Source organism: Homarus americanus, unplaced genomic scaffold (genome assembly GCF_018991925.1).
Source record: "Homarus americanus isolate GMGI-L3 unplaced genomic scaffold, GMGI_Hamer_2.0 scaffold32929, whole genome shotgun sequence".
NCBI lineage: Eukaryota > Metazoa > Arthropoda > Malacostraca > Decapoda > Nephropidae > Homarus > Homarus americanus.
The window spans coordinates 20,868,333-20,881,194 of record NW_024737097.1 but is presented as its reverse complement, the minus strand read 5'-3'; the positions used below and the strand labels follow the sequence as shown (position 1 = coordinate 20,881,194).

The 12,862-nt window shown below is 36.5% G+C and overlaps 1 protein-coding gene across 1 annotated transcript in view; it reads right to left on the bottom strand.

The window, feature by feature from the left end:
- Positions 1 to 3,357: 3,357 nt before the first annotated feature.
- Positions 3,358 to 12,862, bottom strand: part of LOC121873311 (tubulin beta chain-like) — an 84,648-nt gene continuing 75,143 nt past the window's right edge. Inside the window, exons 8-9 of the mRNA XM_042376817.1 lie at positions 11,620 to 11,740; positions 3,358 to 6,246 (exon numbers count right to left, since the gene is read on the bottom strand). Coding sequence (XP_042232751.1) covers positions 6,031 to 6,246; positions 11,620 to 11,740 — 337 coding nt within the window. The 3' untranslated portion in view covers positions 3,358 to 6,030. The remainder of the gene's footprint in view (positions 6,247 to 11,619; positions 11,741 to 12,862) is intronic.

The window sequence follows — 12,862 nt, the reverse complement described above, 5'->3', positions numbered from 1 at the left end:
TGTGATGTGTGTGATACATGTAATGAAAGCAATTATGATATATGAGGAGCTCCAGACCATAACCTGCTAAGTGCCATAGATCGCTGAAATGTGTTATGTATTGCATTGTATTACCCCAACCTCTCCTCTGTCCCCTGGGTAAGTCTGAGAGTCAATTGGGAACATGTACATGTGGGTAAGAGTCCCCTGAAAAGACTATTGTATGTCACACATTCCTACCTGAGCATTTTCCTCCATTTTCTATTTTGACACTTAGCAGATTATGGTCCAGAGCTTCTCATATGATGAAAGCCAAAGCACTGATAATTTTATAATTATATATGTTTAGTGTCAGAATATCTCACTCCAAAATGCCACTGAACAAGGGACAGTAAGAGAGGTTGGTGTTGGCCTCAAAAGTTTGTGGACATATTATTATCATTAAAAGAAATTACTTTTAAATGTAATTTGCTTGAATAATTTAAAAAAATACCCCCCAAAAATTTATGCCATAAATAGGAATTATCCACTTGAATGCTCAACCTCAGCCTTTTGAATCATTACTGTATGATGTCACATCAGTTACTAACAACCTTGGCCAATTCTTGTTCATCAACATACTGTACAGCCAGTCCTCGACTTACGACGGGGATAGGTACTGACGACCAGGTTGTAAGTCGAAAATACGAAAATAATATACATAGAAAATCTAAAATAAAATACGGTACAGTAAAGGTAAACGAACCTTGCAGGGCAGGGTCAGCGGCGGCATTATTGTTGTTGTTGTATGCCGCGCTTTGTTTCGCAGAGGCGTGTAGCGCTCCGCTGGGGGGTGGAGGATATTTCACACCAAGTATGTGTGTGAAGGCACCCTCTCCCCTTAGTATAGTGAAATTATACGCTCCAGTGTACAAGGGCGGACGTTTTGGCATTCACAGTGTCGCCCTCGGGTGTGGAGGTTCTTTGTTAGGTAAGGTTAAGACCTTGCTGTTCGCAGACAGCAGGAGAACCCCGTAGAAGATTGTTCCTTTGTTAGCTGCTGTTTTTGCAAACAATTTGTGTTGTGCTGTACTGGACAGTACCAGGACACAATTAACCAAGAATAGTGTTAAAGCAGTGTTAAGACATAAAAAGTGATTAGTTATATATACTGTATACACTACTGTACTTTACATTTAGTGGTGTTTACTTGAATAAATACAGATTTTGTGTTTGACCATACAAGATGCATAGTTTTGACCCTCAGGAAAACTTTCCCCAGTATTGGCTGTGATACACAGCTCTAGTCATACCTCACACACACATACATACATAAAGGTTGGACCCCGCTAATCCGGGACCCGATAGTGCGGCAGCTTCTGTAGTTTGGGACACATACAGTATAGCAGTGGTGGGCACAGCTAAATGAAAAGTTAGCTTCGCTAACCGCTAATCTGCAAACTAAAAAGTTAACCGCTAATGCTAAACAGCTAAAAAAATTGGCGGAAGCTAACCGCTAACTTTTATTATATGAATTTAGCTTTTAGGCTCTAAAACCCTTAAAAACAGACCTAGAGAGCTGAAATTTTCATATGTTGTCTTGTAGCTTAGACATAGAGCTTTCCAAAAAGGTATAGCATGCCAAGATCAGATGATGATCAAGGTGTACACAAATAATTAAATGAACAAATGAAATTAAGCATTAGTTTACATTCAAGTTTCAACATACACTTTATAATCTTTATTTACTGTACGAAAAGACAGAAAGTATTAAACGAATCCAAAAACTATAGTACTGTATAGCATAGGTAGCAAATAGCATCATGCCCAGATCAGATGATGATCAACTTATCAAGGTGTACACTGTACACAATTTCACAAATAATTAATTTTCATTCTCATATAACCTATCGGCCTTATTCATTATTCATGTAAATATGCAATACCAACCACATACACATTATACCAGTGCATTTTTATATAACTTATTGTTGGTCTTAGTCATGTAAATAAACAGAAAACTCTAAACTTTAATGAAAAGTAAGTTTTTAGAAAAATTAGTTTGGCGCACACCTTGGATGACATCCTGGTTATGAACTTGTGCAGTACTTAGCATAACCAAATATATTGACACAAAAAAATCCTAATTAAATTTACAAATAAATGAGAAATGAAATTATACATTAATTTACAATTACATTCTATGATTCTTTCAACATACACTGACAGTCTTGTCACGTTTACACGCACTAACACGCAGTCAGCCAAGCGTGCCTGACTGGCTGTTGGAGACGCGTCGCGGCGTCACACGCTTACAACAGATAGGAAAAAACATGTATAAATTTTGTTAGCGGACTTAACGTTAGTGGAAGCTAATTGGTCCGTTAATGGTTCCAAAGTTAGCGAAAACGCTAATCCGCTAACGAGAAAGTTAGCTTCGCTAATTAGCGGTACCGGGCCCACCACTGCAGTATAGTGAATACTTAGTCTTACAGAGCAAATTAGGATATGTTCCACAACTACTGAAAGTCAACAGTAATGCTATAAAAGTTGTGGAAAATCATTAAAATTATCACAACCTGGACTCAAATGTACTAAGCTAATTACTAAAAATTTTGTTTAGTGCAAACTATTGGATGTTTATACTCATTTAATTGCTATCTTGCAAGAATTACAGCAATGCAAGTTATATTCTGCTAAGTCAGTGACATTTTAAAAGTGAAAAACTTAAACTCCATCTATTGCATAATCCTGAGTCCCTGACACCTTGCTACGCACCCAGTACAGTAATATCCCCTTCTGGCTGTCAACACCTCAACTTCCCCTCCTCCCAGCCAGAAGGTTATAAGGATTTTGGAGGGTGAAGGTAGTTTTAGGCTTAAAAGTTTTTCTTATAAAATGTCACCGATTTGACTAGCAAAATATAACTTGCATTGCTGGAATCCTTGCAGGTCTACCTGTAATGAGGCGCATGTAAATTGATGCTCACGCTGTCAACTGAAGCTTTGTGTGGGGTGGCTTGCCGAGTACTAAAAAATGAAACGTGTAGCCAGTGCCGTGCCGAGTTACGGGGGTTTTACTGTACACATTGTAATTATGTCTGAAAATTTTAAATTCTAATTGGATACTTCTTAGTTAAAATTTAATGCTAGTATATTTAATTCACTTTGGCTTAAATTTTTACTTTAGATTCCTTTCTTGTACCATTTAACCTTTCAATACAACCCAAAAAATTCTATTTGTATTATGTTGCATGTTCTTCTTGTGCAGTGCTACCATATATGCTTCAAATACAGTATTTCTAATGGATCATGTCATCATACAATTAACTTACTTCATTGGTTTGAAATATACGAGGGCAAATATTCTGAGAAGTCTCATGAAAAAAAATAAAATAAATCAAACTAAGTTTTTATTCCAAATTAACAAAATTGTTCCGGTTGAAAAAATTCATCTGATACAAAAAGCACCGAGACATCCGACAGCTTCTTTATCATGGGTAACTATCGCATGGCTATGCTGGCTATTTCCATTCAATAAACAAATTGAACAGAGATAAAAATCCATACAGACTATCCTTGGCAAAGAAATAAATCCTTCAGTTATGGGGCTTAAATTATTTGTCTCCATGGATGATAATTCACAGGCCTTTAAAATATTATAGACCTTAAAATCTGAGTGAAAATTTATAAAGTTTTCAATATTTTCCAAGGAAAGCTTGCACATGATAATTGCTGATAATATACAGTACTGTAAAGATGATTTAGACAGTATTTAGCTCAAATAATTTGAAAAGTTTCTTCAGGATGCTATTGAGAACTTGACAGATTTTTTGTTTTTTTTTATTGATTGATTTTAAAGACAAATTCCGAGATCTGAAGGGAAAACACCCCTTGATGAATACAACTTCCTAAAAAGTTTGGCTAGATTCATATTAATAATGACTAGAATGTATTTTCACTGATACAAGTTAGCAGTGAATAAATATTCTATCATGTACAAAACAAACATGGGTTACTTAACTGGCAGTTTATGCCTCACAGATCATAGAATATTAAACAGAACTTCCTTCATCATATGAAAATAATTTCAATTTGTTGAGACATACAAGTATGAGATTTATCCGTTTCATGTTACTGTACATACACAGTACAGTAAACCCTCTACACCGGCATTCACTTTTAAAAGTTTGTAGGTGAAAATTTTTACTGAATATTGTACAGTGGTCTAATCAGATATGCTATAGGCCTAATTAGTTACGAAGTAATAAAACAAAGCTGGGGGGGTGGGTAAGACCAGGCATTGCTGCATTCGCCAGGTTTATTTATCGAATTTTAATATTATGTTCTTGTATGATCAGCCTCTTATGGTGTATTATAAGTCATCATAATTAATATAACACTTTAATAAGTGCAATAGAAAAAATACAATACATAGTTTGTAATTTGACTTAAAATAAAAGAATAAGCTTTATCGGAAGTTATTCACTCAGTCACATTCCTGAAAGCTTTCAGCAAGTCAGCTAATAACAAGATCATTATAACATACTGTATAGTATTTCAGATAGAGATATCTTGCTAACATCATTTATTCCTTTTGAGTGATACATGATGACTTGATTTGCCTACTTGAGGACTTAGACAACTGATTAATGAATAAATTAGGGAATAAGCAGATGCATAATACACTACAGTACAATATTAGATTTTGTGTTGATAAATTCACTTTTATATTATTATTTACTAAGTGCTGAAGCAGATGATGGAGAGCACTGTTAACCCACGGAGTGAAGTGCATCTCTATAAGAGACATTTTTCATGCTGCTGAAGGACGAGTGTCGATATTGGCAACTAATTCAGATGCCCAAATTCAACTAATAAATGAGCAGATAGGACAAAAAGATGCCAGATTTGGCTATATTTTGGAGGGCTACAATTAAAATCATGCATGCATAGGTAGACGTAAGGGGCATGAGTATACCACCATGCATGTAGTCTGACGTGCACTCATTCAGCACATCAATGTCACAATTTTTTTTACCTACTAGGGTTTTGTTTTTGTTTTTTGTTTTTTCAAGTGATTTCTCAACTAAATTATGCTATTATTTAGCCAGGCAGCTCACAAGTAGAAAGTATTTTGTGCAAAAAAATTTACAGACTCCTTATTTCATATTGGTTTTCGTATTACATAGCTATTCAAAAACCATTAATATATTATTAATATAAAGTACAAGGTGATTCCAATAGTAACAAATACTTGTGGAATAAGTGAGATAAAATATAAATTACGAATATGCATGAATACATGCATTGCAACTGTTGCACTTAGGCAGCAAAACTGCCGCATTTCGTGGGTTAACATGGCGAGGGAAAGTGAGAGCGATCAGCTGTTTATACTTGTAAAGAAGGAATTTATTACGAAGCAATGGTTTTGAGTGTGGGATTCTTTTTTCCAGAAAAGTTGATTATTACACCAAAATGTTTTATCAACCCAGCAGCAAATGAATCTAATATAGGAATTATGGTAAAATTTCATAGATGTGTTAAAGTATTCCTTGAGGAGGGAGCCACCCACCTGCATTACCTCCTACATCCAGATACACTCATCTCCCATTTTTTTTTTATTCAAATGGTACATGAGCATATTGAAATGACTTTTCCACAAATCCTGTGGATACCAGTACATTACTTACATAACACTTTACAGTACAAAACAGTCATATCAGTGAAAACAGTTGTTGAGAACTAGGATGTCTGATTTTCAAGAAGCAGGGTTACGTCCAACTTCACCCCCACAGATTTGCTTTTTTTTTTGGACTGGGGTCTGCCTCAGTCCGGTGTATCGTGGTACTACTGTATATATATATATACAGTTATATACAGTTCACTATAGTACAGTACTGTACTATAGTGAACTGAATATAAATTTCAATCTTGGTTAGAGAATCTTTGTCAGTACAGTAAAAGTACAGTACAGTACTGTATTAACTAAACTTTCTTGGACCATCTCAGTGTTACTGTGACTACAGGTACTGTATATCTTTTTTATTGTTATTTTTTGGTCATTCACAAGTTACTGCTCTTCCGCTACCTCCTCTTCTAAAGGTTCCTCTTCATCTACGTATTCCTCATCATCTGCTGATGCTTCCTGATATTGTTGGTACTCTGACACTAGATCATTCATATTGGATTCTGCTTCTGTGAACTCCATTTCATCCATACCTTCACCAGTATACCAGTGAAGGAAAGCCTTTCGCCGGAACATTGCAGTAAACTGCTCTGAAATGCGCTGGATACAAAAACATTTGAATTAGAAAAATATCACCAATGAATTCAGAGTTAAGTACAAAATATGTAAAGAAACTTTAAAAAGTCATACAACACTGTAGCCTAAAATCAATCTTAACCTCAATGAAAAAATGCTGTATATCAGCCCTATGGACTTCTGCAATGATAAATGGCATTTTAGTAAGAATGTTGAACCTATGTTTTTAGTACTACAGTATAGGTAGTATAGGATCAATATGGAAAATCCGGTTGTAAAGAAAATGAGAATGTAAGAAAGATATATATTTGCACTGCTATGTTATACAGGTGCTCCTCTACTTAAGAACATTCAACTTGCAAACTTTCAGAGATACAAACATCATCACTGAGGGGGTTACCTGCCAGAACAGGTGTTTAATGTGGATGAGATAATTATTTTCAAAAAAATTCCAGATAGAACAAACATTATCTAAGAGGAGAAGAGTGAGCCAGGTATTCAGGCTGGTTTAAAGGGCATAGCTGTACTAAATATCCATAATCTTTTCATTTTTTACAATATGTTTGGTATCTACAAGAGTAAAGTTGGACTTACAAACAAGCCTCAGGAACGTAACTCATTCGTAAGTAGAGGAGCACCTGGATATGCAGGGGTGGATTACTAATGGGGCTGTATCCCTAGGCCCATTAGAAAGATAGGCCTACAAAATTTGCTACAAAAATATAAGCCCTTTCTCTAATAGGTCTCTTAGACTAGCACAAAATAGCCAGTCCAGTCACCACAGGTGATAAAAAAATCCTGCCGGGCAAGTTGAAATATTAGAGAGCTTTTCCGGCTGGCAATCATTAATTTAGACCTCATTACTGTTTATATACAGTAGTGATATCACCGTTAACCGGAACAAGTGGTGCAGAGCACTTCTGGGAATGAGAGATTTCCAGGTAACCAGATGATTTTCTCAAACCCGGAAAAATTCCTTATCCCCAGAACCTTTTCTGGTTACTGGGAAAAGTTTCTGAATTTCTAAACTATACATCTTACAAAGACGGACACTAGCCCACTTCCCCAGAACGTTTCTAGGGTACAGTTCTAATTAAGTTAGAAACTTCATTTCTTTGCTATAATAATCCAGAATAGTTTATCTAAAAGTTGTGGTTAAATAAATATATTTAAAAATTAAAAATCTATAGGATATGGGCATGAATGAAGCTGTGTGTCTCAGCAAAGACTGTTATTTTCCACTCCCATTGGAGCTGTGGGGGGTTAGTGGGTCTCGTGTAACTGACCTGACCTGATGCAATGTAAGGTGGAGGTGGGGTGAGGAATTCGTGGTCTCATATTACTGACCTTCTGATGGAAAGTCAGGTCACCTTTTCTCGGGTGGGGAATTAGTGGGTCTCATGACCTGAAGATGTCTTGAATAAACACAAAACCTAAAGTATTTTTAGGTTGTTTGTGATAAGTATAAGTATAAATGAGGAAAGTTGTATCCCTTCAACATTACATTACATTTTAAAATATGGAATGAGAAAACAGAAAGGTGTGGATGATTAGAGAGATGGAGTGGAAAGGAGTGTAACATGCACCAGTGTTGCCAAGTGATAAGCTCCTCAACAGCTGATCTTTTAATTTGCCTCCATGCACTCACACAACAAGACCCTCACTAGATGCTTGTTGTCTTAATTCCTGTGTGTGTGTGTGTGTGTGTGTGTGTAACCTGACATTCTGTCAGAAGGTCAGTAATATGAGACCATTAATCCCTCACCCTACATTCACCTGACACTGAGTCAGGCCAGGTCAGGTACCCCAAAACATATTTTTGCTTTTGTCTTCATTCAAGACATTTTCAGACTATGCTCTCGATTTCCAATTCCGGCTATCGGAGATTTGTGGGTTTGAGGGATTCCGGCTTACGGAGATAATACTGTATTTTGCACCACTGACATTCAAATTTACCGCCCTGGGCAAGAGAGCATTTCTGCCTTGGGGTTGGCAAATAGGCAAAGACTTCTTGAGCTGTGATTGGCTCTTGACGATAGAAGTCTGATGCTATGGGCCAAAGTATGAAGGTTTGGAGCTTCTCAGTCGTGGCAGAAGGGATTTTGTTTACGGTGTTTCAGCTGAGAGTGAGTGTCTGAATTTCGAGTGATAAAATACTTATAAAATTGAAGTTTATAAATGATGACACTTGCTAATGATAGTGTACTGTATATGTATTGAAGAGATTGTAATAGATATGAAAACTAAAAATCAATTACTACCATAATTATATACATGTAAATATAATATAAATGCTCTAAATGAAGTTAAGTTTGATTAAGAAACAAAGTTCATTGAGCTGAGGGATAATTGAGATAAGAAGAAGGGAAAGGTGTATGATATAGTGAGTTAGTTGTTTATGATTGTCACACTGATGACTTATATAACAACAAGAGATATTAAATGAAATAACTTACTAAAATATCACAGTTACGAGTCATAGTGATTATGTTTGGGAGACAATGTAATCTACCTTGTATTATTATTATGATACAATGTGACTCATAGTGTTCCTCCTAGTTTAGATGAGTGATGTGCAACTGGAGGATGAAGGACAATTGTCTGGACTGCTAAATGATGGAGGAGACCATGGAACTGTCCCTGGGGAACTAGTGTTGAGTGAGGAGCTACAAGGACTAGAAAGTTCAGCTCATACACTACATACAAGGAAATATCCGTCAGTAGTAGTATTTCACCCAGGACCCAAGGGGACCATACTACATGTAATTATCAAGGATGTAGAGCAACTTGGCTTACCAAGTTAGATCCTCATTTGGCTTGCATAATTCATAGCAGCTGTGTCTAAGACAACCAGTTTTCACCAATGAATTGTGCAGTTTGTTATGATCAGATTTTTAAAATTACAGTAATCAAGCTGCAGAAGATAAGAAAGAATTATTGCAGATCCAAATTAAAAATAGATGGAATAAGGCCTTGAAGAGTAAATGTCTAAATGTAAAACACTGGAAAGATCCCAAGTTGGCAGAAAGTTTAGAATTAGGTTATTGGATATTCTAGATAATGAGGCAGTAAAAAGATTACAAGAACCTCTATCTTGTCAGTCTGATTTTAGTGGATTCCAGGATCAGGATGAGGAAGTTATCTCTAATCATAGTGTTCAGTCTCTAGAGCAGGAAGAACCTGTTGAGACTGACTTCATCCTGTCCCCATTTTGGCAACCACTTCCACCTGGGGCAAAAGTGTTGGTTACTATGAGTGGAAACAGGCTGCTGTCGACTGCTACGCAACTGATGGATAACATTGAGCGTAAGGATGATCCAAACAGGCCTTGGGTAACATTGGTAAGACCTAAGTCTTCTTTGTTTTCTACCACATCTGAGTCTGTGGATTCCTTATTCAAGATATTTTATGAAAATGTTTCTAAACTTCCTGATCTCTCAGCACTTACAAAGAGACAGGAAGGCCAAGCAACTGTGGGCCATCATTCATTGTTTTTAGAAGGTGATACTACAATTTCTTGGCCGGATATTTGCCCCAAAATGATCTCTAAAATAGATGAAGTCTGGGCTAATATAGTGAAAGACTTAACATTCATTCCCGCAGATAGGAATGCTCACAAGTTTAGTTTTTTGAAGTTCCAATTTAATGACAAAAGAGAGTTCCTTATATGAACTTTCCCAGTATTTGTCATCTCCAAAACAACTTGTAGAAGAAGGTAGATACTTGTTGGATCAAATTTATAATCGTGATGAAACGGGTTTCTACGGGAAACAATCTCCCCATGCTACTTTTATATCAAAGGATGACAAACAGGCACGTTGGGTAAAGATGGCTAAAGACTGATTCACTGCTTTACTAATCACAAATGCATCAGGTCAGCATAAGATAAAGCCCGACTTATCTACCGATCAAAGAAGCCTCATGCCTACTGCAATTATGACATGAATAACTTGAATGTGAATTGAAAACAAAATCACAAGGGCTACATGATGCAAAATATTTCCCACGAGTGGTTTGATGAGTGTTTTGCGCCTGATTCACAATGTAACTGCCGAAACTTGAATTTAGATATTAAAGTGCTTCTATTTATGGACAATGCTCCTGGCCATGCCCAGTATCTGGTTGGCAGATATCCTAATGTTAAGGGGGTGTTCCTGCACCCCAATACAACCTCCATACTGCAACCACTTGATCAAGAAATAATTGCCAATGTGAAGATGCTTTACTATAAGGCAGTCCACGACAGAATGAGGAAAGTCACAGACTCTCAAGATGAGGTGAACGAAATCAACAACACTAATGATAACAATGTGGAAGACGACCCTGCTTCAGTCAGCATCTCTGGCAACTCCCCCACCTTGCCGCAAGACCCTGCTAGCAACTCCCGTAGTGACACCACCCAAGCAATTCTGGAAGCAATTTCATATCCGACAAGCTGTGGACCACATGGTAGCTGCATGGAACAAAATCACATTGGCAACCATTAAACATGCTTGGAAACCCCTCTTCCCACACCTTAGTAACGCAAGGTTGGCTGTGCAGCGTCAGACAGATTTATTAGAAGCTACAGTAGAAAGTGCAAGGAGTCTCCCTCCCAGCACCTGGTTTCTGTGAGGTGGATGCAGAGCAGATCAACGAGATGCTTAAGGAGAATGGCGAAGAAATGCTGGATGATGTGGCTAATGAGTCATCTGATGAGGCAGGTATACATCCAGTGTCATCCGCGCATGATAGAGGACCGCGAAATAAAAATCCGCAAATTTTGGGGGCCCCCTGTATGTATTGTACTGTATATATGTATGTATATGTATATGTGTGTGTGTGTGTGTGTCTACACACACACACACACATACCGGTATATTTACAAAACAGTACAGGTAAAGGAAATTACTGTCTCTAGAATGAATGGTTCCCTGTCCCAGCCGCAAAAATGCTGGCAACTTTGAAACTACCCACAGACATTCTTGGGTACATCCAGAGTGTCATCTGCGAATAACTGAGAACCACGAAGTGAAAATCCAAGAACTTGGTGGGGAGGGGGGGGAGGCCTATATCTGTAAATCTTCATTTGCATCAGGTATTTGTATATTTAAAGAGGCATACATAGTGCATGAGGCTGTGCTCTTCATGCAGCCACATAAAGAGAAAATCTGGGGATATGGTAAGCAAGTCCAGGATAAACAAAAAAGCTTACTGGTAAGGTTAGCCTTCTATGGGCCTATCGTAAATGACCCCCTACTTTTGCATAAAATGTTGTTCATAAAAACTGTAAATGTCCTCAAGTATATATGGTACTCCATCCTTACCTGTATTTAGTCCTGAAGAGAAAGCATAACAGTAAATGACAGAAAAATAACAAAATATGACAAAGTAAAAAAAAAAAGAAAAAGCTGTTACCTTAAAGATCTCTTGTATTGCAGTAGAATTTCCAATGAAGGTGGCAGACATTTTAAGGCCTTTTGGTGGAATATCACATACTGCAACCTTAACATTATTTGGGATCCACTCAACAAAGTAACTGAAACAATACAGAAAGAAGGGTTTTTATTTGTACATCAACATGTGAATGTTTAAAAATAAAAAATTTGAAAATGTGGCATCAGCCTAACCTTTCCTAGATTGTAACAAGATTGGATGGATTTTACGTAAATTTATACCAAAACTGAATTTTCTATTGTTCTGAAATATATTTTACTATGTGACATAAAATAGTGTATAGAAATAGTTTAGTTATCCCTCTGAAAGATGAAAATAAATAGGACATGAAAGAGCCAGGGATGTTTTTAATATCTTATATCTGTAAGCAAACGTTTAGAGAAATCTTTGAATATCCCAGTTATCTTCGATTGTTAAATTATATGAGGTAATGTATGATGAAGTTTAATGATTGATGTATTTTGAAATGAGTAGCGAGTCCTGGAATTTTGTGGCTCAATGCAAATTGATTAAAGTAGTGAATATCTTGTGGAAACTTTGTATGTTATTGTGATACTATGGAATTTTTTTCAGTATTTACATAATGTTATCTTTTTGAATGTTAATTGCAAAATAGATCAATGATTGGAGATCATAATGCTATAATTGACATAGTGGTGTTTGGATGCATGAGTCATTGTAATTGTAACATATCTAGGAAGTGGTTATTTTTATAAACATTGTAGAATATTAGAATGTGCAGAAATTGAGTAAAATATTTAACATAGTGAACTGAGACTGTAAATTATCATTATTGGTGAGCTTGAATTGTGAACAGCATATGAACACCAGTCTCTTTGGAGCAGAAAACATAAAAGATGCCATTCTTATATCAAATGCCAATGAGGACACATGTTGGAGGTCTCCCTCTGACAGTATTTTGTCAATACAGGGTAAGTGTTAAAATACCCCAAGAGATGGGGGTTTAGGTTTACAGCTGTTTATGTGTGGATAAGTTTTATACATGGAGCAGTTTTAACTGTGTAGCAGTTTAACTGGGAAGCAGTTTTAACTGTGCAGCTGCTTATGTGTGTAGCTGTATAACTATATAAAATATTTAACTTGGAACAAGGACTTATGTTACAGCTAAGTTGATAAATTAGTATGATTATGCATAGAAAGTTATACAGTGGTCCCTCGGTTAACGAACGGTTCAATTAACAAA